This window comes from Aythya fuligula, chromosome 15, assembly GCF_009819795.1.
Source record: "Aythya fuligula isolate bAytFul2 chromosome 15, bAytFul2.pri, whole genome shotgun sequence".
Classification (NCBI taxonomy): domain Eukaryota; kingdom Metazoa; phylum Chordata; class Aves; order Anseriformes; family Anatidae; genus Aythya; species Aythya fuligula.
In genome coordinates, this window is record NC_045573.1 from 745,393 (window position 1) to 772,718 (window position 27,326).

General features: G+C 53.9%; 4 protein-coding genes across 5 annotated transcripts; 2 read left to right on the plus strand and 2 right to left on the minus strand.

Annotated features, from left to right (window-relative positions):
- Positions 1–1,418: 1,418 nt before the first annotated feature.
- PLK1 (polo like kinase 1) lies at positions 1,419–6,747 on the minus strand. Its single transcript, XM_032197629.1, has 10 exons — positions 6,364–6,747; positions 6,104–6,272; positions 5,850–5,994; positions 5,287–5,380; positions 4,517–4,736; positions 4,046–4,204; positions 3,745–3,822; positions 3,089–3,243; positions 2,446–2,628; positions 1,419–2,167 (listed from the first exon to the last, which is right to left on the minus strand). Exons 1-10 carry the CDS (start codon positions 6,745–6,747, stop codon positions 1,961–1,963), a joined length of 1,794 nt encoding a protein of 597 aa, XP_032053520.1. The 3' UTR covers positions 1,419–1,960.
- A 1,142-nt stretch (positions 6,748–7,889) lies between these two features.
- On the minus strand, positions 7,890–13,784 carry DCTN5 (dynactin subunit 5). 2 transcript variants are annotated; one of them, XM_032197719.1, is made up of 7 exons: positions 13,712–13,784; positions 13,557–13,625; positions 13,325–13,443; positions 12,781–12,892; positions 12,030–12,132; positions 11,552–11,643; positions 7,890–8,125 (listed from the first exon to the last, which is right to left on the minus strand). In XM_032197719.1, exons 1-7 carry the CDS (start codon positions 13,757–13,759, stop codon positions 8,105–8,107), a joined length of 564 nt encoding a protein of 187 aa, XP_032053610.1. In that variant the 5' UTR covers positions 13,760–13,784; the 3' UTR covers positions 7,890–8,104. The 2 variants fall into 2 exon arrangements, with proteins under 2 accessions (XP_032053610.1, XP_032053609.1); XM_032197718.1 differs by lacking the exon at positions 7,890–8,125 and adding an exon at positions 9,556–10,205.
- A 68-nt stretch (positions 13,785–13,852) lies between these two features.
- On the plus strand, positions 13,853–23,688 carry PALB2 (partner and localizer of BRCA2). Its single transcript, XM_032197915.1, has 13 exons — positions 13,853–13,939; positions 14,276–14,335; positions 14,432–14,534; positions 14,803–16,704; positions 17,429–18,237; positions 18,569–18,652; positions 19,524–19,685; positions 20,203–20,288; positions 20,568–20,729; positions 20,879–20,995; positions 21,367–21,454; positions 22,503–22,651; positions 23,420–23,688. The coding sequence occupies exons 1-13, from the start codon at positions 13,853–13,855 to the stop codon at positions 23,649–23,651; spliced, it is 4,041 nt and encodes a 1,346-aa protein (XP_032053806.1). The 3' UTR covers positions 23,652–23,688.
- Positions 23,689–24,234: 546 nt separating this feature from the next.
- On the plus strand, positions 24,235–26,891 carry NDUFAB1 (NADH:ubiquinone oxidoreductase subunit AB1). The gene is made up of 4 exons (XM_032197596.1): positions 24,235–24,506; positions 24,619–24,706; positions 25,785–25,896; positions 26,730–26,891. Exons 1-3 carry the CDS (start codon positions 24,246–24,248, stop codon positions 25,874–25,876), a joined length of 441 nt encoding a protein of 146 aa, XP_032053487.1. The 5' UTR covers positions 24,235–24,245; the 3' UTR covers positions 25,877–25,896; positions 26,730–26,891.
- The last annotated feature ends 435 nt before the right edge of the window (positions 26,892–27,326 follow it).

Sequence of the window (27,326 nt, forward strand, 5' to 3'; positions counted from 1 at the left end):
AGTAGCCCAAGGAACCTTGACAGCCTGACTGCTGCGTGGGCCCACAGCCAGCTCCTCAGAGGCTCAGCACACGTCGTTCCCGTGGTCCCTCCTGGGCTGAGTGCCTGTGGAGGAGCTGTCTGAGCGCGTTAACGCACAGGGCTGACCGGGAGGACCGACACAGCAGTCCCGATGCTGGATGAGGGCCTTCGTCCCAGCTGAGGGCGAGCAGATCAGCATCTAGCATCGCTCCCAGGGCTCTGGCCGTGCTCTTTGCATCGGGCCTGCAGAGGACACAGCACGGCCAGCCCTGGGGGGAGGCTTGAGGCCTTCAGCACAATCCTGATAATGAAGTGTTTTTATCTCAGCTTGGCTGAGGAAAAAGTTTTTCTCCCTCCTGGTGAGCAGCAGCCTGTTTTTAGGCCAGATACCCGTTAGTACTCAGAGCAGGAGCTGTTTGTACTGCAGAAGAGCCATGCTGCTGTCTGCAGGCAGTTTTCTCAGGACATAAAGGAAGGCAAGCAAGAGGGAAACCTCCCCTGCTAATCCCTTCCCTCTGAACTCGGTCCAGTGCCTGCAGCCCCCTGGCTTTTCCAGGCCTGGAGCGACAGCAGCAGCACAGGTGCGTGCTGCCCAGGGCGCGTTCCCCAAGGACATTCTGGTTTATGGCACCTCCTGGGGCTGAGGTCAAGCCCCTGTCTCTTGCAAGCCTTGCCAAGGGTGAAGCACCCATAGGGCCTGCGGGCAGCCTGGGAGCTGATGTGGCCACAGCTCTGCCTCCTTGCACACACAGCAGCTGCTGACCTCACTGCCTGGAGCTCCCCTAGCTGACAATGCCAAGGGGAACCCAGCCCAGGAGCCCCTGGCCAGGCCTTCCTCTCTGGACAGCACTACCTTTGATGCAGCCTAAATTCCTCTCTGCTGGGGTGTGGGGGTTAGTTACCTGGGGGATGATCCACAGATCTATTATTTTCAGAACAGTGTACAGCATAGAACATTTTGTATAAAATGTTATAAAAAATAAAAAGCTTTTTCTGCTTAGAAACAAACTGGTACATTTGTGCTAACACTCAGCACTGGCTTCCTGGGGCAATCGATTTTGTTAACTGTGCAGCCACACTTGTGGCTCTATTTCATGTTGTAAATAGAGCTGATCAAATAGAAAAGGTTTTCACCACCTTCCCCTTTTCTAACTGCTGGCTTACAGGAACTGATTAGAGCACAGCTCCTGTGATAACCCCACAGTCTGTTCCTTGTTTTTTTTGGTGTAGCCAAAGGGAAAGGCCAGGGCTCAGCCCAGGCTGAGGCTGTTAGGAATCACGCAGGACAAACTCCTGAAGGTGACAGGTCTTGGTCAGGGGATGTGGGGGGGAAGCTGGAGGTAGCATGCTGCTACTTCTCTTACAAGGAGCTAAAGGGAGTCAAGATGAGCCAGACACTACAGCAAACAATCTTTAATCAAGTTATGCAATATACAAAAGTTTAGTTTTCATGTAGACCAAGTTCAGTATTAAAAGGCTGACTGCTCAGTCCCAACTGGGGCATGTTAAATATCTTAGTTATGCTGCTACAAAATGGAACGAGCCTGGAGCATCAGGCAGACATGTACACATAAACTTACATGATAGTTCTGGGGAGAACCCCACACTTCGTCTCATCAGAAGGCCCAAGAACCTCCAACAAGAGGGTTGTTCTGAGTCAAGCTTTTGGAAATTATGAAAAAAAGACTATATATGCAATTAAAAAAAATAGACTTTGTATGGGGAGGGAGGAGCAAGAAGCCCCTCTGTGCACCGCTCACAGTGAACACAGGACCATTCCTCACAGCATCGGGGCTCCCCTGAGGGCAGCTAGGCCATACCCAGGAGCAGGAGCCCAGCCAGGTGATGGCAGCTTACAGTACAAGCAGGGATGCTAACAGACTTCCCTGTCCACAGCCAGGCCCGTTTGGCACAGATGTCGATTCCATCAAGACCAAGACCTAAGCAGAGGCTTTCACACGGGCTGAGCCAGACTTTGAACTGAGGAGTTTCTCCACCATGGTGCGAGCGTAGCGTAGTCGGCTGGCCAGCTCCTTGCAGCATCCGTGCTCCTCAATGAGGCTCAGCTTGTACGTGCGGAAGTCCCGTTTCTCATCTATGTATGTGACAGCAGCCATGAGAGGGCACAAGATGACTTTGGTGTGGTCCTGTAGGGAGAGAACACAGGGTCAGTCCTGAGCACACTGCTCCCTGGTGAAGCTTCTACTAGGGGGAACAGCCACCTGGCAAGCTACGAGCCACTGGATGGTTTAGATACCAGCAAGCAGAGCAGGGAGCTTTCCAGTGCTATGTTCACTGGGCAAGGCTTCATCTCAGGTTATAGCCCCCTGCTGGGATCGCTGTCTTGCCGTGCAGCGCTGCGTGCAGCAGGGCTGTTTGATCAGCTGGAGCTACAGGCCTGGCAGAGTCAAAGCAACATCCTCACCTGGAAGAAGTTGATCTGCACGGTGCCGTTGCTGAGGTGCAGGACGATGGCACTACGGGTCCGGAACCACGTGCAGAGGTAGGGTAAACGTGCAAGCTCGTCTCCTTCCCGAGGTGTGATGTTAGCACCTGCCTTCAGCAAGTGCTCGCTCATGTAGTTCCGGAAGTATTTCAATAGTGTTATCTGCAGATAGAAGAGGCTATGAAAGACAGGCTGAGGATGACCCTTGCTATCTGTGGAGGGCAAAGGGCTGCTATCACAGACCCAGAGACTCCTTATGTCTTTCAGAGTTTGAGTGGTCACTGCACAAGTTTATGCAAGTTTTCAGACAAAGTTAACTCTGGTGATACTTGAGACACTTTGCTGAACACCTCGGTCCATTTAAGTCTTGTGAGTGCTCATTTCTGTGAAGCTGCTCATAAATGAGCCTCAGTTAGCAACTAGAAATACACAGTGCAGGCAGCCAGTGTTTTTCTTTCAGGCCACATTTTACCAGCTAAGAGGAAGCCTGCAGAACACAAGCACCCCCAAGTCACAGATGTTTCTCTGTAGAGCCCACCCTGCAGCAAAGCCCAATATGGCTGGCAGAAGTCTCATCAGGAGCAGCCACCCACCAGCAAGGGCTCCTGTCCCCAGGACTGACCTTCTTGTTCAAGGCAGAGGGATAGGATCTCACAGTGAAATAGGACTCGGTGCTGTTTTGCTCAATGTACTGCAAGCTGTCCCCATCGTTGTACATGATGAGACGAGTGGAGTCATTGAAGAGAACCCCAACACTGTTGTCACACAGCTGATAACCTAGTTCAAAAGAGAGCCTGTTAGACCATCACATGCATGGGACCCCCGGTTATATGAAATACAGAGGCAGAAGATTGTGTTATCCGGGGCTTCCCCGACAGCTACCCCACTGAGCCTAAAGATCCTCCTCTTCACCAAGGGCTAGGAGGCACTTTTCCTCCTCTGGACTTGTCATCCTCCCTTGTTGCACCATCTGCTGCAGAAGCAACTTCAGCTCCCACCCTGAGTACACGTGCTCTCTGCAGAGAGTTGAGCTACCCTGGATGCATGGGATCATGCAACACAGCTGTTTGCCACTCTTTAAGTGGCCAGGAAGGACATTCAGTGACAGCTACTCTGGTTTCACTGAGTGTTTGGTAATGTTCCTGGCAGTGGTCTTGAACCCAACCCCACGTGAATAAGTTGATTAAAGAACCAGACCTATACCATGCCCAAATCAGAGCATCCTCCAGCTGCTTCAGAAATCACAAGAGGCTGAAGTATTGCCACCATATTATTTACCTAGACCATATTTATCTGAGTAGTCCACCCATTTGCTAACCCAGAAGATGGGAATGCAGGCTGGGTCTTCAGCTTCTTCTGCAAAGAGGAAAGGAGTTTGTTAGAAGACATTTCAAGCCATCCTGTGCACCACAACAAGCAAGCAAGGCCAAGAGGAAGGTGATTAGCTTCTACATTGCCTCTCAGCCTTCCAGGTAGAAGTTGAGGTCAGTTGGCACCCTCACTTCAGACAACAGCATCAGAATGACAGAAATTATCCAAGAAGGCCAGTGCCTGTGGGATTGTCCCCAGCCAGACTCACCTTGTCTCACTGCCACTCTCTCGGAGGGTTTGGCTGAGTTGACTGCAGTCAGCTGCTGTAACATATCAGCTAAATGACAGGCAATGGTGTCTCCTAGCTCCCGCAGCCCAGCTACATCTTCCTTTTCAGGCAAGTTCTCTACTGCAGGGCTGTCTGGTCCTGGGCCAAGAAAGAAGATTGCAGAGGCATGACCAGAAAGTAGGTTTCTAAAAGCACCAGATTTACATCCTACCGCCTAGGTGTAAGGAACACCTTATATGCCACATAGCTGAAGCTAGTGCAAGCACTTCATCCCTGCTTTGGTTCTGGGTAAAGAGCAAGGACTCTCAGTCACAAAATGCTCCAGTTTTCATAAGAATTGGGAGAACAGCAGGAGGCAGCACCACGTTCCCCACTGATGGGTCTGGATGCTGCTGGAAGCCAGGCAGGCTCTCATCCAGTGCTGCATCCATAGTCCTCGCTTGCACTTACCTTTGTTGAGTGCAGTCAGCGGCTTTCGCCCGTTCAGTTCAAGCGCGCTGGGAGCGATTGAAAACCTCGGCGCGATGGTGAGACAGCTGGTGGGCAAGCGGCTGGGGATGTACCCCGAGGTGAAGAACTCGTCGTTCAGCAACTCGTCGATAGTTGGGCGTGTGGCAGGGTCTGACCTTAGCATCTTCTGAATGAGGTTAGCAGCTACAGGGTTGATGTGCTAAGAGGAGAGAGCCGGAGTTCACAGATAAGGGTCAGGGGACAAGCACACGCTAGCAGCAAAGGCGCTGGGTGCACAACACAGGCAAAGCTCTGCTCAGAGCAGAGCTCTCGTGCTGCTCAGGCAAGCAGGACACAAGCCTGGGTGAACAGTGACACCGGTATGGAGAGTGGCTTTCTGTTAGCATTCAAAGCTAAAACTCAGCTTAGTCATTAAAATTCAACTTGGTCTTTAGCAAAACCAAGCTGAGAGCAGCAGGATGAGAGGGGACTTGGCCCAGGCCTCATCTGTAGCTGGACTTGAGCAAATCCATCTAACCCCACATGCCAAGCACCCAGCTCAGATTTTCTTCTGAATCAAGAAGGTGCTGCTGGCCCCTCAGGAAGAAGCTGGCCCTACAGATTCATTCTACCACCACCTGAGACAATCCCCTCCTAGCACGCTGCAATAAGAGCTGCTCTGCCATCAGACAAGAGCCCACTGAAGTGCCAGAAACAGGATGCGAGAATGGCTGCAAGGTGAACAGATCCACCCGTGGGAAGCATCATACCTTGGGAATAGTATACTCGTTCTTCTTAATTCGGAGGTATGTTTCTTTCAGACAGGAGGTTTCAAAAGGTGGTTTTCCCACCAGCAGAGTGTACCTGTGTGTTTGCAGACAAAGATGTGCATCAGTTTTACACAAGTCAGCAAAGAGACAGTCTTGTGCTCAGCAGGAATCCCACCATGAGTACATCCTGCAATTTTCTGGGCAGAGGGAACACACAGCACTGTAAGCACAACAGAGCTGGCAGTTACACATCCTGCCCCTGGTTCCTGCCTGCCATGAAAAGGAAAGCTGGGATCTGGAGAAAGCCCTGGTTAGAAGTGAGGACTGCTGGGAAAAGGCCTCCAGACAGCCCTGCTGCAGAGCACGTGAGTCTACAGACACGCACTGTGTGTGCAGAGCACCTGGGAGGTCAGGTGCAGGCTGGCAGCAGCACTCAGCCCTGCAACATGTACTCTGGCAACAAATCCAAAGCTCCAGCACACACCAAGACCTCACGGGGGCCAACAAGACCTAGACCACAGGGACTGCCCAGCCCCACGCCCAGACAAGAGACGTTTACTCACATGATGCAACCGATGGACCAGATGTCTACCTCAAAGCTGTGCCCCTTCTTGCCCAGCACCTCTGGGGCGATGTAGTTGGGAGTCCCACACAGGGTCTTCTTGCGCTCGCCATCGTACTCCACCTTGGTGGCCAGGCCAAAGTCGCCTTGGGGAGAGAGGGAGAGGGAGGTGGGAGCGTGAGCAGGGAGCGCCCGGCTGGCTGGTTCTAGCTGCAGGACAGTGGCCGGGGCGCAGCGGGGCGTGGTGGCACCTACCGATCTTCACCTCCATGTCGTCGCTGAGGAAGAGGTTGCCCAGCTTGAGGTCTCGGTGGATGACGCGGTGGCTGTGCAGGTACTGGCAGCCCAGGATGGTCTGGCGCAGGTAGTAGCGCACCTCGGGCTCGCTCAGTGCCTTCCGCCGCTTGTGCAGCTCCAGCAGCGACTGCGGGACACGGTCAGCGCCGAGTGGGCTCCCCCCAGCCCCCAGCCTCCCCAGCCCCGTACCCAGCCCCGTGCCCCTCCCCGGTTCTCACCCTGCGGCGGCAGAGCTCCAGCACCACGTAGACGAAGTCGGCGTCCTCGAAGAAGCTCTGGAAGCCGACGACGTGGCGGTGCGCCAGGCTGCGGTGGATGGCGATCTCCATGGACATCTTCTCCTTCTGGTGCGGCTTCACCAGCAGCGCCTTGGGCACCACCTTGCCCGCGAACACCTCGCGGCTCTCGGCCTCGGCCAGCTCGTAGCAGCGCGCGAAGCCGCCCTTGCCCAGGAAGCGGCCCCGCAGGTAACTGCGCCGCGTCCGCGGGTCCAGCAGCACCTTCGGCACCTCCTTGCCGCCCGCCGCCGCCGCCGCGGAGCCTCCGCGAGCCGCCTCCGCCGGCACCGCCGCCCGGGACGGCCGCGATCCCGCAGCGCTCATGGCGGGGCCTCGGGGCTGCAGCCGGGACGGGACCGGGACCGGGACCGGGACGGGGCGGGAGGAGCGGAGCGGAGCGGGGCCGATCGGAGCGGGTGGGATCGGAGCGGGGCCGGTGCTGGCGGTGCCGGTGCGGGCCGGGCGCTGTGGGAGCGGTGCCGGGGGCGGCGCGCGGCGGATTCAAACCCGGCCGTTACGGGCCGCGGGCGCTGCCCATTGGCCGCGAGGATTTAAAATCCACGCCGCCGCCGCGGGGCACCATGGGAGCGCCCCGCCCGCCTTAAAGGGGCATGGCCGGGGGGGGGGGCCCACAGCGCCCCCCCCACCATGGGGAGCCCCCCCAGGGGCCCAGCAGCCGCCATGGGGGGGGGGTCCCCGTCCCCGTCCCCGTCCCCGTCCCCGTCCCCGTCCCCGTCCCCGGGTTTGTGCGCAGCTCCTGGCCGCGTTGCCCCGGTACAGTCAGTCAAAGCACCCAAAAGGGAAATAAAAGTCCCTGTGGCAGAAATAAAAGAAATAAAACTCCCCGTGGCAGAGAATCCCCCCGGGCAGCCCCCCCTCAGCCGGGCGGCCCCAGCCCAGCGCCTCCTGCAGCGCTCCCCAGCAGGGACCTGGCTGGCTTATGGAGCGCGTCTCCACATTCACCCCCAAATCTCAGCAGTTTGGGGCAAGTTTTGACAGTTTTTATTCTGTAGGACCCCACCCCCCCGTTCCTGGCGTTATCTTCTGCCTCCCCCTCATGCTGCCAGCTGAGTGCAGCCCCATGGGGCCTCGCCCAGGGCTTTGCGCTGCCCCCCTGCCAGCCCCCAGGCCGAGCGCTACCTGAGGAGAGCGGCCACGAGGGATCGTACCCGGGGGGATCGCACCCAGGGGGTGGCAGCACCCAGCAGCTGGCAGTGGGCACCAAGTGGCAGAGAGGAGCACCGCGAAGCCCCAGCTGTACGCTCCTGAGGACTCTGAATGCCCTGCGTGAGTGACCAGCACGGCCCATCAGCCTTGGTCAGAGCACACTGGAATAAAGCACATGGGGTCGGGGAAGCAAGGGACGTAGCATTTGAGGTGACCACTTCTCAAAGATTCCTGAAAGGAGGAATTTCCCTCCCCGAGTGTGCTTCCCCCCCCACCTACAGCTACGCAGCAAAGCCCGCTGTGAGAAGTCATCTTTATTGCACGGCACGTTGACATCAGGCAGCAATTTGCCGGGGGCCGCAGCAGCACGCCGCCTCCTCGCGCTCCATCTTTGCAGAGAGCTGGCAGCGGCACAGAGGTGAGCCCAGGTCGGTGACATTTCGGAGGACAGGAAAAAGTAGCCAAACGTAAGGAATGTTAACGCTGAGCATTTGGGATCTTCAGTGGCGACATGTTATACCCTGGCAGAGGCCACCTTGACAGAGACAACAAAACAGGTTTTAATTAAGGCAGGAGGGCTGCTCAGCCTGCTGGGTGGCAGTGGAGGCTGAGAAATGCGTAGTGCTGTGTACTTACGTGCCCCTCGGTGCCCTGCAACCGTGCTGCTCGAGTGGAAATGCATCATCCCGAGACTTTTCCACCAGCAATCCCAACTCCACTCAGACTCGCACCCCTTAACTTGGCAGCCACCTCCTCCTGCCCCCTCCCAGCCCAGCTTCGCACTGCCCCTCGTGGTCTTTAATCCAGCAATCCCGGTGAAGAGGGCTGTGGTGTTGGAACCCCGCAGCGACACATGGGAACACAGCACACACACAGGCCCTCCCTCACCAGCTCCATGGCTGTGTCCCACGCTTCAGGGGACAGCTGACAGCAACCTAACAGGGCAAAGGAGTACTGACAAGTGGCAGCACAAACACCTGCACGTCCGGCCTGCAGGAAATCTTGTGGGACTGCCAAAACCTGTCAGGTCTTGTGACCGAGTGGGCCTCCCGTAGCCCCTCACAGCACAGGGCTTTTGCAAGGGCCAGTAAGATTCTGGACAGGAGGAACTGAGTATTTGTTGAAGTTGAAGTCAATGAGAAAGCTGCCTATAGCACAAACGTAGTACAAGAACGCTTGCAACTTGATGTTTTTTCCACCCAGAAAAAGTGGCAAGCCTGGGCCTTTCACGTGAATGTAACCCTGGCCTAGAAGATCACAGGAAGAGCACAGCTGCCTCCTGCACTTGTCTGCACTCCCGCTCCAGGGGAGGCTGAAGGAGCACAGCTCTCCTGGAACAGGTGGTTCTAGCCAGGATGGGACTAGGTGATACAACTGTCCTGCTGGAGCTGGGCTTCCAGCAAACATTTTACCTCTCTTGAAACCAGACAGATGACCTAACTCATCTATTGCATTGAGATTTCAGCCCAGTTCTTGCAGCTTCAACAAAAAAAAAAAACTTTGTCTTCCTGTCCCAGCTGTGCCTCCTGCCACAAGCTAGCTCCAGCTCCTGCTTTTCTTGCAGGGGTCACACCTTCTGGAACGGCCAGATTCAAAGAGGCCATTTCCAAAGCCTGAAGCAACGGCACTGGAGCTGCTGCTGTCCCAGTAGGTGTGTCTGCAGTTCCAGTGCCAGAGGGAGGATCGTACAGGCACCGTGCTGGCTTTGGCACTCTCACTTCAGCATCAAGACATGAAGCAAAGTCGTTCTGTAGCAGGGGCATTATGAACCAGCAACGCTGGAATGATTTGCTGGTGAAAGTCATCAGCTCAGACACAGCAGCAGAAGCTGTTTCACGCCGCGCTTCACTTCTTGGATGCACTGACACTGCCTGCCGGAGTCAGGCCAAGAGACTGGCTCATGTGCACGGGCACAACAGGAGCCTCACTGGTCTCAAGTTTGGTTTGAAAAGTCACAACCTTGAGTTACTTGAACAACTTAAGAGGCTTTAATTTATGTACAGTAAAAATACAAACAAAGCAGACAGTGGTTTTACATTAGATTAACAGCAGTTACTACACACTTTAGTACTTGTACAGCTGTTTCTATTTAAGGTCTATCAGTACTTTGCACTATATACAGCAGCTGAAGGCTCCAGGGCTGCTGTATGCTGACTACATAATCAAAATGCATTCTGGCCTCCTGCGGCTATGCTACAACATGCAGGAGCCCCAGTTTTAGAAGTTACAGAGGGCTGATGTTAAGATTTAACATGGACAGAGCGGGCAAATTCACTTTTGGCCAGTTGTCTGGTACTGAGGCAGGTACCCAGAAGCGTCAGCTGTCTCCAGTGTGCACACAGCCGTTCCCAGGAAGAACTAATCCTGCTGTATCACTTGTCCAAAATGAAATGTTCACTCTTTCCAAGATGTCTGAATTTCTATCTTCAGTTTTATAATGCAGAGAAGCACCAAAGAGCTTTCTGCAAATACATACACTGGGTAACAAGTGGGGACAACTGCAGCATTCTCTCACCCACCTTCAGTGTCTGCTTTTAACTCCCCACTTTCTGCTGCACTGAGTTCTGAGAGTGGCACGGTACTTCTCTTTCCAAAGCCTTTTGGCTCTCTAAGGTCTGCAATGTTCAGGAGAAAGAACGTGCATCAGCAAAGAGAATCCTAACCCTGCACGATGGGCAAGAGCACTGCACCCGTGTCTGCTTTAAGAGCTAAGAAGCGTCCTGTCAGGCTGTTGTGGTTTAACCCCAGCAGGCAGCCAAGCACCACACAGCAGCTCCCTCACTCCCCCTCAGTGGGACGAGAGGGAGAATCAGAAAGGGACAAGTGAGAAAACTCAGCGCTTGAGATAAACCAGGAGCTGCACACACAAGCAAAGCAAGATAAGGAATTCATTCACCCCTGCCATCGGCAGGCCGGTATTGAGCTGCTTCAAAGAAAGGAACGTCTAACAGTGACCTGGGAAGACAGATGCTGTAACTCCAAATGTCCCCCTCACCCTCTTTCTTGCCCCCAGCTTTTATTGCTGGGCCTGCTGTCATGGTATGGGGCATCCCTTTGGCCAGGCTGGGTCAGCTGTCCTGGCTGTGTCCCCTCCCAGCCTACTCGATGGCAGCGCAGCATGGGAAAGAGAAGGCCTTGACTGAGCACAAGCACTGCTCAGCAACAGCTAGAGCACCAGCACGTTATCAACACTGTTTGTTATCACGAACACAAAACACGGCACCAAACGAACTACTATGGACAAAGTTAGCTCTGCCACAGCCAATACCAGGACACAGGCAAGGCGTACAGAGATACAGAGATAGTTTCAATGTCAGCCCGAAGTTCTACAGCTAATCGCCGGATGGTGAAAGATACTGTGCGCCCCACAGGAGAGAATCTCAGTCCACAGGGAGAAAAGGAAGACACGATCCACCTCAAAACACAGGCCTGTACATCAGCAAATGTTTTTGTGAAGGAAAGCACTGCCTCTGCTGAACCGTGGGAAATAACTGCCTGCAACAAGTCCACCAGCCACACAGCACTGCTGCTCTAGGACGGAGGCTGCTTCTAGCAAAGGCAAACCCACTCAGCTCTGGGTCAGGAACAGAACAGACATGAAAGACAAGCTTTGGCTGCAGAGTATGTTCTGTCAACTCTGCCTTGTTCTGCAGCTGAAATGTGGAGATGCTGCCCTGAAGGGCACAGAAGCAGCTTTCCTAAGCCCGGAACATTTAATGACACAATTCAGACAACACGGAATGAATTACATTCAAATGAGCGTACAGAGGTTACACAACAGGACACAGCAGCTCCCCAGGGCACCGCTTGGCCAGACCTTTAGTGGTGAGGAACACTCACAGGAGGGGTCGGGAACAGCAGAGGGCCATGCCCTGGACTCCCGGAACAAATTCCTCTCCCTGCCCCCAAACACTCCTACGCGCCGTTACTGCTGTGCAACGCGGTAAATGGGCTACTAGACCTGGGTGAGCGGCAAGAACTTCTGGTAATAGCTCTTTGTCACGTCAATCATGAGCTCCTGGGTACATTCCGGGAGTTCACCGGAGAAGAGTCCTGCAAGAAGAACAAGAGCATGACCACCGGGAAGGCAGAAATAATATATAAATAAAAAAAAATTTCAACAGAAATAAAATACATTTGGTGTTCCAAGCAGCCACTTTGGGCTGTAGGCAAATACTACAGCAGCAGCTCAGGGCTCTTCCCTCGTGTCGAACAGTACAGCAGGCTCCTTCTGAGTGAGCACACACTGCCCACCGAACACACAGCACGGCAGCGAGGTGCACAAGTCACAGTGTGGCTTTGCAGTTCACCAAGCGCCCTCCGCCCTTACTGCAAGGTACACGATGCCAGTAGGAGTCGTTGCCATGGCCACCGTGTTTTACTGTACAAATATCCATCTCATCCACGTTTACGTACCAGTAAAATGGAAGGGAGCATACCTGGGCAGCCTGAGAAGACTGTGAAAGGCGGGACTACTGTTTCGGGAGGCAGCACTGTGTTGTCTAAGATCTTGCAGCAGTCTTTCAAAACGCATCGACGACCCTAAAACACCAGTTAGGCAGAACTTGAACTTAAAATACTAAATGCTTGTGCTTAGTCCTTATAAGTTACCTAAGCTTCAACGAGTTTAACTCTTTGAAATACACCCTGCATACAGGATCATGCAAATAAATCTCTGCCCTGAATGTTCTTCCCAACAGTACTTGGCAGACTGTATCAGCCCATTTTTTCCTAAGGAAGAGTCCTTTTGCTCGACTAACACACATACTTGCCACTGCACACTAATTTACGTCAGTTTGCACCCAGAACCCGAGTCATGCAGAAACATAGCAAAGCTTTCTGCAGTTCAGCAGAGACCTTGATTATTTCATTGTTTGCACAGGAACCCAATTCCGCCTGTACTTAGTGAAACGGCTGCCTCCCTGGACAGGCCTGTGGGCAGTGGGGACAATGGCTATCCGGTAAGTGCCTAAGGCAGGGACAAGCCTGCTGGGACTGATTCTCCAAGCAGTGCTCAGCTGCATCTGCCATCCCCAGAACAGCAAAATCAAGAGCACCGCTCTCTGTGAAGGATGACACAGCATGCAGTAAGCGTGCTTGCTCCTGGCAGCTGGTACACCTCTCCACTGCCGTTACAGAGCCTGAACAACATTCAAGAGACTCGAAGAAAGACTGAGGAAGAGCACTCACAATGACACAGTTCTTGCCTATGTGGACGTAGGAGCCAATCTGGGCTGCATTGACAACACAGTCCTCTTCTATGAACACGTGATCACCGATGTGGAGCGGGAAAAAAGCAACCCTGTGGCAGAAGAGTCATTTATTCAGGTGGCACAACGCACACACTGTCAGGCCCAGCATTGCACTGCAGCCCCCTGCGTCCAACTGGAAAACCAGAGGCAGACTTGATGCTATGGGGGACTGAACAGTGACTGGTCCTTTTCTCAGATATTTCTAAAATATGGCCCCGATAAACAACAGGGACACATCACGAGCAAGTGAAGAACGAGTGAAACATGTTCTTTGCTTCGCTATTTAAATATTGCACAGTCTTTTCATGTGACAGTCTGAGGGGAACACCAGCCCTCAAGGCAAAGCTGCAAACTGAGGAGGCAGGGGCAGAGGGACACCAGCATCACATTGCTACCAGGGAAACGGGGTTGGACCTCAGCCCAGTGGGAACGCTCTGAGCGCGGGGCTTTCAGCTCAGGCAGAGGACGGGCGCTGCGCTCACCCTTTGCTGAACTTCTTGAAGGGCGGCCGGATGACGCTGCGGCTCTTCACCACGCAGTGCCGCCCCACGCGCACGTTGGCCAGGTCGCCGCGGATGATGCAGTCGTTCATGACAATGGTCTGCGGGGAGGAGACAGGGCAGGGACGGGAGGGGGCAGGGACGGGCAGGGCACGGAGCCGCCGCCCCTGCACGGCCCCGGACACCCCCGCGCCCCGCCCGGCCCCGCCCGTACCTTGCCGTTGAGGACGATGTTCTGGCTGCCGCACAGCACCGACTGCCGGCTCACCTTGTTGCCTGACGCCTGCGGGGACAAGGGCAGAGCGGTGAGGGGGGGATACCGGGGATAACGGGGGTGAAGGGGATAACGGGGCCTCCCCCCCCCCGCACCGTCTCGATGTACTCGGACTTGTTGTACAGCATCTCCCCCAGCTCCATGGCCGCGCCGCTTCCGCCCGGCCGCCGCCCGCTTCCGGCGCGTTGTACGTCACTTCCCGCCGCCGGCCGCCGCTTCCGCCGCGGGAGCCACCAATGGCGGCGCCGTTGCCATGGGCACGGGGCGAGGCGGACATGGCCCAGGCGGCGGGAGCGGCGCTGAGCGGAGCCGAGAGGGAGAGGGTGCGGGGGGGGGGGGCGGGATGGGACAGGGACCGGGACCGGAACCGGGACGGGGATGGTACGGGGACGGGAATGGGGATGGGACCGGGACCGGGACCGGGACGGGATCGGGACCGGGAATGGGGACGGGATGGGGACGGGGACCGGGACCAGGATCTGGACCGGGACGGGGATGGAAATGGGACCGGGGATGGGGACGGGATCGGGAGCGGGACCGGGACTGGGAAAGGGACCGGGATGGGGCCGGGACCGGGACCGGGCCATGCCCAGGTGGCTCGTCCCGGCCCGGCCCGGCCCGGCCCGGCTCCCCCCGACCCCCGTTCTGGTGTCCGGCAGCTGCGGGAGAAGCTGGCGCTGCTGCGGCGGGAGTACAGCGAGACGGTCAGCCGGCTGCGGGTGAGCGGGGCGGGGGCGGCGGGGCCGGGCCCGGCGGGGCCCGCGGGGGGGTGCCCGGAGGCCGCTCCGAGCCCCGCCGCCGCCTTGTGTCCGCAGCGGGCGCGGCGAGCGGAGCGGGCCCGGGGCCACGCCGGGAGGAGGCCGGCGGAGGACGGAGAGCGGCGGCCCGCGGAGCCGGGGGGGCGGCGCAGCCCCGCAGGTAGGACCGGGAGCGCCCCCCCTGAGCTGCCCCAGCTCGGGCTCGTCGTCCTCACCCATCCCCTGCCCGGTGCTTGGCGAGCGGCCCCGCTGGGGTCACAAACCTGCCACAGAACCAGGTCGCTCGCTCTGCGGTAACCTCCCTCCTCCTCCCTCCTCGCCAGGTCCGCTGGTGCCCTCAGATCGTGACCGTAAGGTCCCGGTCCAATGTTTTCCTTGGACGTGACCTTGCTGGGAGTGCTTTACACATGTGAGGTTTTTCCCAACAGGTTCCAGAGACAGCGAATCTCCTGCTGCTGACAGACATGAAACCTGGCCCGTACAGGCTAAAGCCTGCTCAGCTCCTGACACCGAGAAGAAAACTTCTGTCACACTTAAACACGCTCCTGAGTTTGTCAGTGATGACGTTAGTTTGCAGGACAGCTCGCTGGCAGAAAGTGCACAGGCTCGCCAGGGAAGTGCGTGCTGTGGAGGCTCGAGGCCTGCAACCGAGGAGAAAAAAACCCAAACCTCGAGAAGCATGATGAAGCTGAGGAGGAGGAGGAGGACAAAGACTCTGGTATCAGAGAAAAGGGAACCGGTGCATGGTGTGCATCGAATCAAGGCTGATGAAACGGTGAAAAAGCAAACTGTCAGTGCTGAGCAGCTTCGGTCACCAGTCTTCAGGCAAGGCAGCTTCTCAAACACTGCGGCGAATGCTCAAAGCGAGTCCAGACCAGCAATCGTGGGGAAGCAAGAGGACGGTTTAACTGCTCCAGATGCTGAACTGGGAGTTCTGCAGGACGTGCTTGAAGACAGCCTCCCTCTGGGAGCGCCTGAGCTACTGCCGTGTGTCCCGGGGGACAGCAGTGGTGTCTGGCAGCCTGAGTCCCCAGGTGCTGTGGCCACATCCGATAACTGTGAGCCTGCACAGCTGCGTTCAGAGAATGGTGAATCTGATTTACTTGGTGCCGGCGGTGATGGTGGAAAAGAATCTTTGAGGGTAATAAAACAAACGGACAGTGAGAGCGTACACGGAGATCAGGGGGAATTACGCGGGCCCTTGGGTTTAACGTCAGCAAATGAAGCATTGCCCGCCGGCAGAAATAACAATGTAAGGAATGAGAGCGAAAGCCATGAAGGAAATGAAAATGACACTGGTGGTTCAAATGCCTTTCCTTCAGATCTTGCTCTGGGCAATGCTGAGAAACTGTTGGAGAATCAACAGCTTGAAATTCAGTCTGGACTTTCTCATCTAGAAAATGTCGCAGCTCCTGAAAGTGCACTGAGCTCTTGCACGATGGTTGAGGGGCTTCTCTTTCCAGTTGAATACTATGTCAGGACAACTCGACGCATGTCTAATTGCCAGAGGAAAGTGGACCTTGATGCTGTAATTCTCAGCCAGCTGGGCAGGAGCAAGAAAGGTCAGCGAAGTAAATGCAAGCAGAAAGATGCCGACTCAAATCAGCCCTCCCAAGAAACGGTTGAAAATGATTTGGAGTCAGCAGTTGTGCCATTCCCTTTTCTTTGTACGGAAAATGATCCAGTGAATTCAAGTAGTCCTCAGAAAACTCTTCTTACGTCCAGTGGGAGCAGCAATTCACCGGGGTCAGTTTCTCAAAGCAGCACCACAAGCACAAAGCGAGATCAGAGGCGATCGCAGAGGAAACAAAAGGGAAGAAGAAAGTCTGCCCGCAAACCTGTGAGTCAAACGTCACAGGAACTTATAGAAAGTTTGGATCTCATAACACCAAGGGAAAGCAGTAGTCCTCTATCAAATGAGTGTCAGAGTGAAAAGGAAAACTGTGAGGCTAATCTTGAAAAGTCATCTTCGGATGAGAGATGGGTGTCTCTTGGGTCTGGAGCAGCTGGTGTGATACAGCCAACAAGTGCTGATCCTCCGGGTGGAAGCCAAGGACTTGGCAAATGCCGTAAGACTCTTTTAGAACAGGTTCAAAATCCACTGCAGAAAAGTGACTCTCCAAACCCAAGGAACGAACCTTTTGTCAGCCACACAGGTGATCTGGAATGCAAGCTCAGTGCGTGTCAGTCTGATAAATCTCCGGTGGAACATGTTCAGAGTCAGCACGTGCAAGCAGCCTGCAGGGCTGAACAGCTTCTAGCAATTAACACCCCTCCACGCCGCTCCCTGCGATCCTCTGCAAGACAGAGACACAGTCAAGCCTCCAAAGGTATTTCATCAAACACAAGCACTCCCTAAAACTAGAGCCCAAGAGCAAGGCAAGGAAACAGATGAATGAGTTCATGCATTGCTGTTTGCACCCTGCCTTATTTATATTCAACAAAATCTGATATGGGGTAATTTATTTCTTTTTGACAAGTTGTTTTTAAAATTTAGCTCATTGTGGTGCCCATGTGCCTTGCACAATTCCAGAAATTTCTGCCTCAGCACAGTGACAGAGAATGAACGGCTGTGCATGGATAAGGAGCGGGGCTGGGAACTTCGTGAGCTGCCTTTCCTTTTGGGGTGGATGTTGTGCACACTCTACCTGATTTTCCAGTAAATGGATGTAAATCTCTGTCCAACTGAGTCTGCATATTAATGATTTTTTTTTTTTTTTTTTAGCGCTGACAAGTGTGAAACAAAGCTTAGCATACCTAAAAGTCCAGGAATATTGTAGAAAGAGAAAATGTTGGGAGAAAAGCCAAACAAAGGGGTCGGGCACTCAGTCCATTTTGACTGTCTTTGGCAGTGATATTGTAGCTGAAGGCTCGATGCAGAGCAGGTGTGGATTAGAGTGTGTTTCCAGCGAAGTGCCACTTCCATGTGGTAAGATGGGTGTGGTTCTTTATTTTTGGAGGATAGATGACACTCTAGATGAGAAATTCTGAAACAGCTAGGTGCTGTCCATGTTATGATGTGATGTTCTCTCTTGAACTCTTATGTTTGTGTAGATGAGAGCAAAAGAGGACCTGGCCATCAAATGGATTCAGAGGGTGCTGCTTCTCTTGGTCTTCCTGCTACAGACGCCGGGACTTCCAGCTCTCTCTTTTCCTTCCGCAGTCACCAGTGGCTGGTCCCCAAACTGGGTATCGAAGAATTTCATCTACCTGATGAGGAATTTGGACTATTAAAACTTGAGAAATGTGAATCTTCCCCTGTGAATGACTTGGAGGCTTTTGTTCCTAGTGTGTTTGGGGATGGGCTGGCTTCGGAGGACGTGCAAGCTGCAGAAATGAAGGCAGAAGAAAAAGGGCTCAACGGGAATCTGATTTCACCGCTCAAAAGTGGGTCGCCCAAGTCATCTCATTTGGAAAGCCCGGCTTCCAAGATGGAGCTTTCCACACATGAACTGCTATTTACTCCCATGGGGACTATCTCAACTGGTGCTCCCGTTCAGCCTGAGTCTCACATTTCCTCGTCTATTTTCCCTGTTTTGGGTGCAACCCCGGCTGTTCTGCCATCCGTTTGCAGTGAGCTCTTCCCCAGTACATGTTCTGTACCCCCTTTGCCAGTCAGCCCGCGCTCCTCTCAAGAAGCACCTGCCCAGGTCACGGATGATGGGGCATGCAAAGACTCTGCCATTCCGCTGCACTTGGACAGCTGTGGTGCAGGATCTGCTAGACAAGAGGAAGGACAAGGTACAACATTTCATGCAGAAGCTGACAGACATCCTAATAATGGATCGGATGGGGCTGTGGCCTTGGAGGAGCATCAGCAATCACAGAGCAAACAGCAGAGATCCTGCAGATCCCCTGAACAGGTAACAGGCTGGCCTCTTTGCCAAGGGTACTAAGCCTTAGTTTTGTGGGTGAGTCCCCTCTTCCATAGTCTCACCTTTCTGAGGAAAGGCCTTGTCTCTGACGGTGAGAATGGGACTGAGAGATGCAAAGTGGTGTTAAAAAACAGTTTCCAGGTGAAAATAGGGAATAAACTGTCAGGGATCTCTTATTTTTCAAAGGCATGCAAGTACAAAAACGTGCTCCTATCTCAGCTCTCTACTGCATGCAAAGTGAATTTACATTTCTGCCTAATTCCTGCAAGTGCTGAATGTAATTTTTGAATTTATCTTAATTTTTTACTAGTTTGTGCAGAAAAAAAATGAAGCAGAACAGTCAACTCCAGTGCTGTTTGATGACCTGGCAGAAGAGAACTTGCAGTTTGTTTCAAAGCTAAAGGTAGGATAACATTTGACAATTGTTTACTGAGTCAGTAGCATCTCTTTAATACAAAGTTTAACAAAAATGCAATAAAAATACAGGGCAGGGAGACGACAGCATTGCCAAATTCATGTGTTGATGTTCACAGCCTTCTGGAACAGAGCCTTCCTTGTATGTGCTGTGACCGAGGCAAATCTTGCCCAGGACTGTTTGCACAGCTGAGCCGACTCGTCCTGTGTTGGGGCCCTTTCACTGTCCTCTTACCTCGCAGGGGGTAGAGCAGGGTTAGCAGGCAAGGAAGCAACATCTGTGGCAAAGCCAGCAGAATTCCAAATGAGCTCACAGGGGGCTGGGTCACCTCGAGCTTTTCCAAGCTAAACTGCAATGTCTTGCTCAAGAAGAAACCCTGTGGGTTCAGCCAACAATAATATAGCTGAAATTGAAAACTTTCTTACGGGGGAGAAGAGAATGCCCTCGCTTTGTTCAGATTTAAAGAGTCTGTACAGCTGCAAGTCCTGCCTCCTGTGTGTGAAGTAAGGGAAGCAAGCACAGGACTACAGGTAGGTGGTACCTGGGCTTTGTTGTGGCTGTGCCGTGGTGCCTCCAGCCCTGTTCCAGCTCTGAGCTCAGTGGGGACCCTGTTGGTTTAGGTGACAAGTGATTTTTGTGAAGTGAGCTAATTTATTCACTGCTCAGAGGGTGCGACCCACCAGCTTTGTTTTCCTTGGTGCCTTACTGGCACTTTAGTCAAAAACAAACATCTTGAGAATTAAGGATTAGCCTCAAATTCTCATCACGCTGAGTCACCACAAGCAAGCTTTCCAGTCTGGACCTCCATGTTAGATAACTGCCCATCAGGAGAAAACCAGCACCGCTTTGTTTTGGACAGGATTCTTCAAGCTCTTGTGCTGTGGACGTGAGCACCGTGTGGTGGGAAGCAGCTGGCTGCAGAGAGCTGTGTGTGGTGACTGCTTGTGAGAATTCAGTTTCCTTGTGGAAACCTCTGGCACCCGACCACTGGGGAAAGGTCTATACTTGGCAGCTGGGAGAGGTATGGACACAATCTTGATTTCTAGAACTTAGAACAACTTCCTTGCACTGGTGTGTTAATTCCCAAGATACGGGGAGCTTGCAGTCTCAGATACAAGGTTTGTTCTTCAGGTGGTGTAAATATTTCAATGCATCAGGCAAGAGAGGGCAGTGATTTATGCTGATGATGCAGTAGGCCAGTGGTTTGTATGGTGGCGTGTTGTCTGCTGGAATTTGATACTTCATGTACCGAACAGTGGCTGTACTGCAGCCTCTCTCTTGTGCTCTTATCTTTAAAAAAAAAAAAAAAAAAAAGATGTCTCTCTGCAGACATCTTTTGATTCATATCAATAGGTATTATTTGCTTAGGTAAACGTTCAGCAGAAGTTCAGCTGTTCATCTCAGTGTGCTTCTTCAGAGGGGTCTGAAAATTTGATCTGCCCCTTGTAATTTTATATGAAACACTCTAGAAAATGGGAGTAAAGTCAAAGGAAGAGGAACATTGTGGGTGACTCTGTGTTCTTGGTTTGCTATTCTAGATCCCTGTAATACAGATCATTCCTCTGCTGGACACCTGTAATCTCATCTGCATAGCACTGGGAAATCTGGAGATTGGAGAAATAAGGTGCTGCATTTATTTCTTACTAGTGCTTTGCACCCTGAATGGCTGCAGCTTAACTCTCCTCTTGTGTGGTGGTTGAAATTGTCTCTTACTAATGTGTCATATTCTCAGTTGCTTTAACAGTTGGAAAATATGGGAGGGATTTCTAAAAACCATCTGAAAAGATTTGCTTATTCACCCTAGAGGTGCTAGACTGTTTAAGCATATGCTTATTTTTATATACTGTGCTATGTTTGAATTTTGCTCCCTTCTGTCATTATGCATATTTTTGTCCTAATTTAGGCTCTTGCTTTATTCTTCTGAGAATGACTCATTCAAGCAATCACTAGTGAAAACTGGGAATATAAAAGCAGTTCTTGGGCTGAAGGATAGGAGGCTGGTCAGCAGCAGCAGAAGCATGCAAGAGCAGGAAGTGGAAGTGGTGTCGTTTTCTGAGACAGGAAGGTGAGTCTTCTGGTCTGGTCTGGTCTCAGTGCGGCACTTGGAAGAAAAGATGCAGAAAAGTGTTGGTTCCTCTTCTTTCTGGTGGGCTGCTGAATGTAGAACATACCGTTTTGGCTGCCTGTTCTCACTTACCTGCATCTGCTGTTCAGGAGCAAGCACGGACAGACCTTGATGCCCCCTGAAGAAACCATTTTAGCTTTTGCTGAAGTAGAAGGAGTGAAAGATGCCTTGCTCGGCACCACTGCAATGAACAGCATTGTCATTTGGTCAGTATTTCTTATGCAATTAAACGATTTAGCTCGTGGGTGTAAGTGGTGGCTCTGCCAGCTGCAGGCGTTACCAAGTGACGTTGGTTGGCTGTTGATTTATCGGTGAAATGATAATTGGCAAAGGGCCTGTGTGGCACTTTAACTCGTATGCAGCTAGATGGATGGTGAATGAACTATGCTGCTGTAATTCCACTTGCTTTTATGTCAGATCCATTACATCTCTCCCTCTGGCCTCTTGTAGTGTTTTAGTTTGGTTTCTGTGAAACCAAAACTGTCCGTCTTATAGTGCATAGGCTTACAGCTATGGTTAGAAAATACCAGACTGAGGATGGACATGCAGCCAGAATTTGTCTTTCCACCAACTGCAGGAATTTGAAAACAGGCCAGCTCCTGAAGAAGATGCACATTGGTTATTCCTACCCAGCTTCGATCTGCCATCGAGCATATTCCGACTCTGTACGTATGTGAAACGAGGCACGTGGTTCTGCATGCACTGCACTAACTGTGGTGGCGACTGGAAGGAGTGGGTTTCTAGAGTGGATTGAAATATCATCTCAATTGAGATTCACTGAAGATATTTCAGGGGAAAACAGTTACACTGGTAGCCACACTGGCTACCTCAAATTCTTGGCTTTCTGCAGTACACTGACTGATAAAGCGAGTGTGATGCATCAAAGCCCATTCCAAGGCACAGGCCAGCTCATCTTGTCTGTGGGTAGCAGACGTGCTGCTGCCCAATGCTGGTGCTTGGTGAGTCTCTTCCATTTCACGGGTAGCTGCCAGCATGGTGATGGCATGTTGCCACCGTCAGAAAATCTATTTGAAGTGGCTGTCATTATCATACATCCCCAAGGAACAGAAACTGATCAAAGCCAAGTTTCACACACGATTCTTTGTCACTTGCTTCCACCTGTGTTGTGATTCTAGGTGGATTTTGAGATTTATCGAGGATTTGATTGTTTTCGGTCAGCATTTAACCTTTTGGGACAAGAATGTCTTGTCTGATGATGATAGTTTGAGGCAGACTCTTTGGAGACTTCCTCTGAACATCTCTCTGAGCATACTTCATGCTGGCCTGTGGCTGTTCTGTGAGCTGCTGTTTTCAGCTGTGCTGGTTTTATGGAGTTGTGTTAAATTTATAAGTTCCTAGGGATTAAACTGAGGCCCAGAAATTTTACTTTAAATGTCCCTGGATCCTACAGCAAGTTTAGCTTTTCCAAGCAGAAAGATAAGTGCATAAATCCTTTGGATCACTGAGCTGTCATTCTGCTGAATTGCATCAGCTCTTATCAGTCAGCAGCTGCTTTTTTTTTTTTTTTTTTTTTTAATCTAATTTGATAAGGAAAGTAAACCCTTTCTATTTTATTCAGTAAAAATAATGCGTTACTGTCCACAGGGCTTTGATTGTAGGGAGAATGTAGCAATTAATTTTTGGAAAATTCTTTGTCTTTTTTTTCCCCTCCTACTGTTGTTTTTAGTGATGTATTTTTCCTCTGTGTATCAGGGCCTTCTGTTTGTTGTTTTAAGTCATCCACACGCCAAAGAGAGCGAGTCCTGTGGAAATCCTGCATTCCGGGTGATCGCATTCAACCCCAAAACGGCCAGAAGCACTGGAGTGATCTTCTCGTCCCTCCCACCCGGACATGCTGGAAGGCGAGTACTTTGTGGGCCCTGCGTGCTCATCTTCACAATTCCTTGGAGGGGTTTTGGAGGAGAATCCATTAACGAGCTGAGCAGCACTGCTGGCACGGTTCCACATCCAGTCCTGAGGATGATAAGGGGGCTGCCACCCATCACATCCACTCGCTCTGCACATATGCTAGAATGCAGTGAGGGTGTGGGCTGTTTCCTGCCCGCTTCCTGCCCCAGTCTGGGAGCTAACCTCTGCGCTCCCTGCGTCACGGCTCAGCAAGGGGCTCTGCTCTCCAGGGCTCTGTGGGCAAACAGGAGGATTGATGTTCTGTGTGCTGTACGCTTTTTTCTTTTTTCCACAGAAAGTGACTGTGGAAATGCTGTAACTGCATTCGTCAGGCAAGCTCCCTAGTCAGAAACCTCCTGAGCAAGTCTCCGCAAATGAGACTGTTCCAAGCCTTTGTGATGTTAAATAATGCTCTGCTAGGTTTATTTATGTTAAGCAGCTGTTTGCAGTCCGATGACCTTTTCCTTCCTCCGTCTTGTGTTTTGAAGACTAAGCCCTTTGAGGCTCAGTCTTGCAGTGCGCTTTCTTACATCCGTCACAATATTTCCTATGTGCACGAGGATCAGCAGATTGAGATCTTGGCTTTCACGTACCGAGAGCAGGGCAGGATTGCCTTACCAGCCTTTTCTTTCAGGGGTGCTGGAGATGCAGCACGGAGCATCACCGGGCCTCCTAGGGTTGGCTTAAATTCACTGTTTAATTTATTCACTGTCTGCCCGCAGGTACATGGAGGGCGAGGTGAAGGACGCCCTGGCCGCAGCGGTGCTGTCGTCGGGAGCCATCGCCGTGTGGGACCTGCTGCTGGGGCGCTGCACGGCGCTGCTGCCTCCGGGCCCCGCCGGGAGCTGGGCCCTGGTCCGCTGGAGCGCGGGGGGCTCGGGGCTGCTGGCGGGACGGGGCGACGGCGGCGTCTGCCTCTACCGCTACCGGGCCCCCCGCGCCCCTGCGAGCTGAGCGCCCGGGGGGGGCACCCAGACATTAAAGGGCTGTGAACGGGACGGCTCCGTCTGTGCGCCGGGGGCTGGGGGGGTACAGGGGGGTCTGGGGGGGACTTGGGGGGGCCCTGGGGGTGCTGGGGGGGAGTCCCAAAGGGGGCTGGGGGGAGCTGGGGGAGATCCTGGGGGGGTCCCGGGGGTCCTGGGGGGAGTCCTAAGGGGGACTGGGGGGGGACCAGGGGTGCTGAGGGGGGGTCCTGGGAGGCTGGGGGGGAGTCCCGGGGGGACTGGGGGTTCAAGGGGGTACTGATGGGGGGTCCCGGGGGTCCCGGGGCAGGTTGGGAGGGGGGGGCAGGGCCAGGGGGAGGACCGGAGGAGCTGGAGGGGATTCCCCGGGAACCGGGGGGAGTCCCGGAGGGGCCGGGGGTGTCCAGGGGAGGCCGGGAGGGTGCCGAGGTGGGGGGGGTCCCGGGGGTGCTGGGGGGGTCCCCAGGGCCACCCGGGTGCTGCAGTTCCCCCTCCCGCCGCCAGGGGGCGTAGTGCCCCCCCTCCCCCCCCCCCGTGTCGCGGTGCCCGCCGGGCGCGGCGCGGTGCGTGCCGGGAAGAGGTCGCCATGGCGGGCCGTGTCCTCTCCGCCTCCCTCCGCCGCCTGCTGCCCGCCCGGCCCGGCCTCACGGGGCTCGGCACCGCCCGGCTCCGCACCCTGCGGCCCGCCCGCCTCCCGCAGCCGCTGCTCGGCCCCGGCCCCGTCCCTGTCCCCGCTCTGCCGCCGCCCTGCCGCCGGCTGTCCGACCTGCCCCCGCTGACGCTGCCCGCCATCCGCGAGCGGGTGCTCTACGTGCTGAAACTCTACGACAAGATCGACCCCGAGAAGGCGAGCGGGGGCTGGGGGGGATTTGGGGGGTCTGAGGGGGGGCTGGGGGAGGTTTGGGGGGGTTTGGGGACCCGGGGGGGGCCGCGGCGCTGAGCCGGTGCTGTCCCCGCAGCTGACGGCCGAGGCGCACTTCGTGAAGGACCTGGGGCTGGACAGCCTGGACCAGGTGGAGATCATCATGGCCATGGAGGACGAGTTCGGTGAGTGCGGCCCCGAGCCAGGGAGGAAAAGCCGGGCTGGGGGAGCGCCACCCCCGGGGGGCACGGCCCGGCCGCTGCACAAAGCGGGCCCTGCGGGCACAGCCACCGCCCTGCCCCACTGCCCGCAGCGCCCCGGGCACCCCCAGGGCACGGCCGGGACAGGCAGGGTGCTGGGAACGCACCAGCAAGGACAGCAGGCACCTGGTGAGACCGCTGTGCCTCGGCCTGCATCGTCACTGGGAAACCACGCATGGTCAGGACTTCAGCTAGGCAGAACGTTCGTCATCTTCAGTACTTGGTGCTGCTAGAATACAGCTGTGCTTTTTTTTTATGTATTTATTTGTCTATATTTCAAATTTTGGTTCACTTTGGAGTTCCTCATGCTTCCATTTGGAGCTCTTAAATTCTGCAGTACATGCCTACCTTGTGCCATAAATGTCCCTGGGTTATGGTTCCTATACACAACCCCAAAACCAAGGTAGAATGTTTTACTTTCAGAGCATTTGCTATGCTGTATATTTAATCCAGTTGCAGCACACCCAGGATGAATGGTTAATACATGGCCGTGAGGACTAGAAAGAGAAGAACCTCCAAATCCTGGAATATTTTTCTGACCACTTCACTGCCGAGAGCCCTCGCTCCCTGTCCCAGGCAGCTCACTGAGCCCTGGAGGAGCTGTTTGCTGCACGAGTGCTCAACAGCAGGCTCTGAACTGAGGGGCTCGGGGCTCCTGCTGCCTGCAGTTACCCAGAACATCCCCCTTCAGGCATATGTGGTGTTGTGTTGGCTCTGGGGAGGCATCAGCAGCTTTAATTCCGTGTGAGGGGGCACTGGCTGGCCTGGCAGCCCCTGCTGCCTGCTGTTTCTGCCTGGTCTCTTATCCAGAATCAGCACCACGTAAGGTGTAACACAGCCTGAAGCAGCGTAGTAATGAGATGCCGACTAACTGCAGTGGAGCAGCAGCCCCTGCGTGTTTCTCCTCAGCCAAGCTGCAGGCATCTGAGCCAGCAGTAACTGCTTCCTTCAGCCTTGCTCCCGTTTCCGTTGTTTTGGGCTAAATATGTGTGCTTTCTTCTAGGGTTTGAAATTCCTGATGGAGATGCAGAAAAATTAATGTGTCCACAAGAAATTGTAGATTACATTGCAGATAAGAAGGATGTTTATGAGTAAGAGCTGTTCTTCAAAGCAGAGTAAGTACAAGTGTGTCTCTGCGGCTGTGTGGGGCAGTGGCTGCATGCAGGGTCCCTGTGTGATGCCTGCAGAGGGGAGCGTGAGGTGACTGACACTGGACGGCAGGGGGAGGCCAGCAGCTGCCTGCTGAGCTGGGAGGATGAGCTGTGTGTGGCTTTGGAAGCATCTCCTGCTCCCAAAAGAGAGGGTGTGGGGCTCGGCGACCTTTGATCTCTCCCTGTTTGCACTCCAAGCACCGCGGTTATGCACCGGTCTTTCATTTGGTGGTGAATTGAGGCGGTGGTCACGGAGCTCCATCCTGCTGCTGCTCCTCAGCCGCTTGCAGGGCGTGCTGGGCCGTGCTGTGTCTGCCAGCACAGCTCCAAGCTGCTGGTAGCAGCTGCTTCTTCCTCACCCGCCCAGCCTGGGGCTGCGGCAGGAAAGGAAACGGGCAGGAAGGGGCAGGAAGGGGTCGTTCAGCGACCGCCTGCGAGGCGCTTGGGGGCTGCAGGGGAAATGAGCTGCTGGCCTCAGGCCAGCTGCAGCAGTAGCAGGGGGGCACGTTCCTGTTTGTTCCTCTTCCCTGCGCTTCTCACCTCCCCCCACGCTCTTCCATGGGACTGAGGTGTGAAGGGTCAGGGAGGGAGCTGCGCCCGTTTGCTGCGTTCCCTGAGCCAAGAACGGGTGGGATAAAGGTGAGAACCCTGGGATTCTCCTGCCCACATCTCATTATGTCGCTTCCTCTGGTATTCTCCAGCGCTTGTCTTGTCTCTGCCTGACCAGCTTATTTTGTGCCTAAGACAGCACTTTTCACTTGATGAAATATTAAATGTCTGATGTTATTTTTTAACAGGAGATGTCTACCACTAGGATGGGGCTGATGTCAGTGGGTATGAATATAAGCGCACATGCTGTACTGCTGCTGCTTTCATCAGAGAGTTGTTGGACGTTGTATTTAAAGCTGTCTGAATATATTGTCCTTTAAAACCAAGAAGGAATAAATATATAAGACCACTGTTGTGTTGATGGCTTTTCTCTTTTGCAGGTGCTGGCTCACTGTGCTTAGTCTCGCTGTGAGACACTTCTGTAAGCCAGGCTTTTGCCAGCACTGTGGCCTTTGCTCAGCCAGGGCTTGTTGCCCTGCGAGGTGGAAGCGCTGCCTGCCCAGCACGCTGGGCATTGGGTGGCTCTGTTGGGCTCTGAGGCTGCCAGACCAAAGGGGCGTTTTGCCATTCATCTGTGCGTGAAGCTCCAGCATCCCCTGCACAGCCCATGCTGCTGGCACCGGGGCTCTGTACCCTCCGCTGCTGAGGTGATCGCCTTCCCTGTGATCTCGCTGCTAGTGGAGCCTGCTCTTTCCAATAAACTGCCCTCTTTCTACCTTTACTATTTATTTTGTAACTGCTGGTAAAAACAAGCCAGTTCTGTGTGAAATGTGTCAGCTTTCCTG

What these genes read in the sequence shown, in the direction of transcription:
- PALB2 (XM_032197915.1), top strand. Translation starts at nt 13,853, where the DNA reads ATGGCGGCGCCGTTGCCATGGGCACGGGGCGAGGCGGACATGGCCCAG. An exon ending in ACACAGTCAAGCCTCCAAAG is followed by an intron (nt 16,705 to 17,428) that starts GTATTTCATCAA and finishes ATGTTTGTGTAG; the next exon opens with ATGAGAGCAAAAGAGGACCT. An exon ending in ATACTTGGCAGCTGGGAGAG is followed by an intron (nt 19,686 to 20,202) that starts GTATGGACACAA and finishes TTGCTATTCTAG; the next exon opens with ATCCCTGTAATACAGATCAT.
- DCTN5 (XM_032197718.1), bottom strand. Translation starts at nt 13,759, where the DNA reads ATGGAGCTGGGGGAGATGCTGTACAACAAGTCCGAGTACATCGAGACG. An exon ending in ACATCGTCCTCAACGGCAAG is followed by an intron (nt 13,444 to 13,556) that starts GTACGGGCGGGG and finishes TCCTCCCCGCAG; the next exon opens with ACCATTGTCATGAACGACTG. An exon ending in AGTCTTCTCAGGCTGCCCAG is followed by an intron (nt 11,644 to 12,029) that starts GTATGCTCCCTT and finishes TTCTTCTTGCAG; the next exon opens with GACTCTTCTCCGGTGAACTC.
- PLK1 (XM_032197629.1), bottom strand. Translation starts at nt 6,747, where the DNA reads ATGAGCGCTGCGGGATCGCGGCCGTCCCGGGCGGCGGTGCCGGCGGAG. An exon ending in GCTGACTGCACTCAACAAAG is followed by an intron (nt 4,205 to 4,516) that starts GTAAGTGCAAGC and finishes TTCTTGGCCCAG; the next exon opens with GACCAGACAGCCCTGCAGTA. An exon ending in CTCAGATAAATATGGTCTAG is followed by an intron (nt 3,244 to 3,744) that starts GTAAATAATATG and finishes CTTTTGAACTAG; the next exon opens with GTTATCAGCTGTGTGACAAC.
- NDUFAB1 (XM_032197596.1), top strand. Translation starts at nt 24,246, where the DNA reads ATGGCGGGCCGTGTCCTCTCCGCCTCCCTCCGCCGCCTGCTGCCCGCC. An exon ending in ACAAGATCGACCCCGAGAAG is followed by an intron (nt 24,507 to 24,618) that starts GCGAGCGGGGGC and finishes CTGTCCCCGCAG; the next exon opens with CTGACGGCCGAGGCGCACTT. An exon ending in GGCCATGGAGGACGAGTTCG is followed by an intron (nt 24,707 to 25,784) that starts GTGAGTGCGGCC and finishes GCTTTCTTCTAG; the next exon opens with GGTTTGAAATTCCTGATGGA.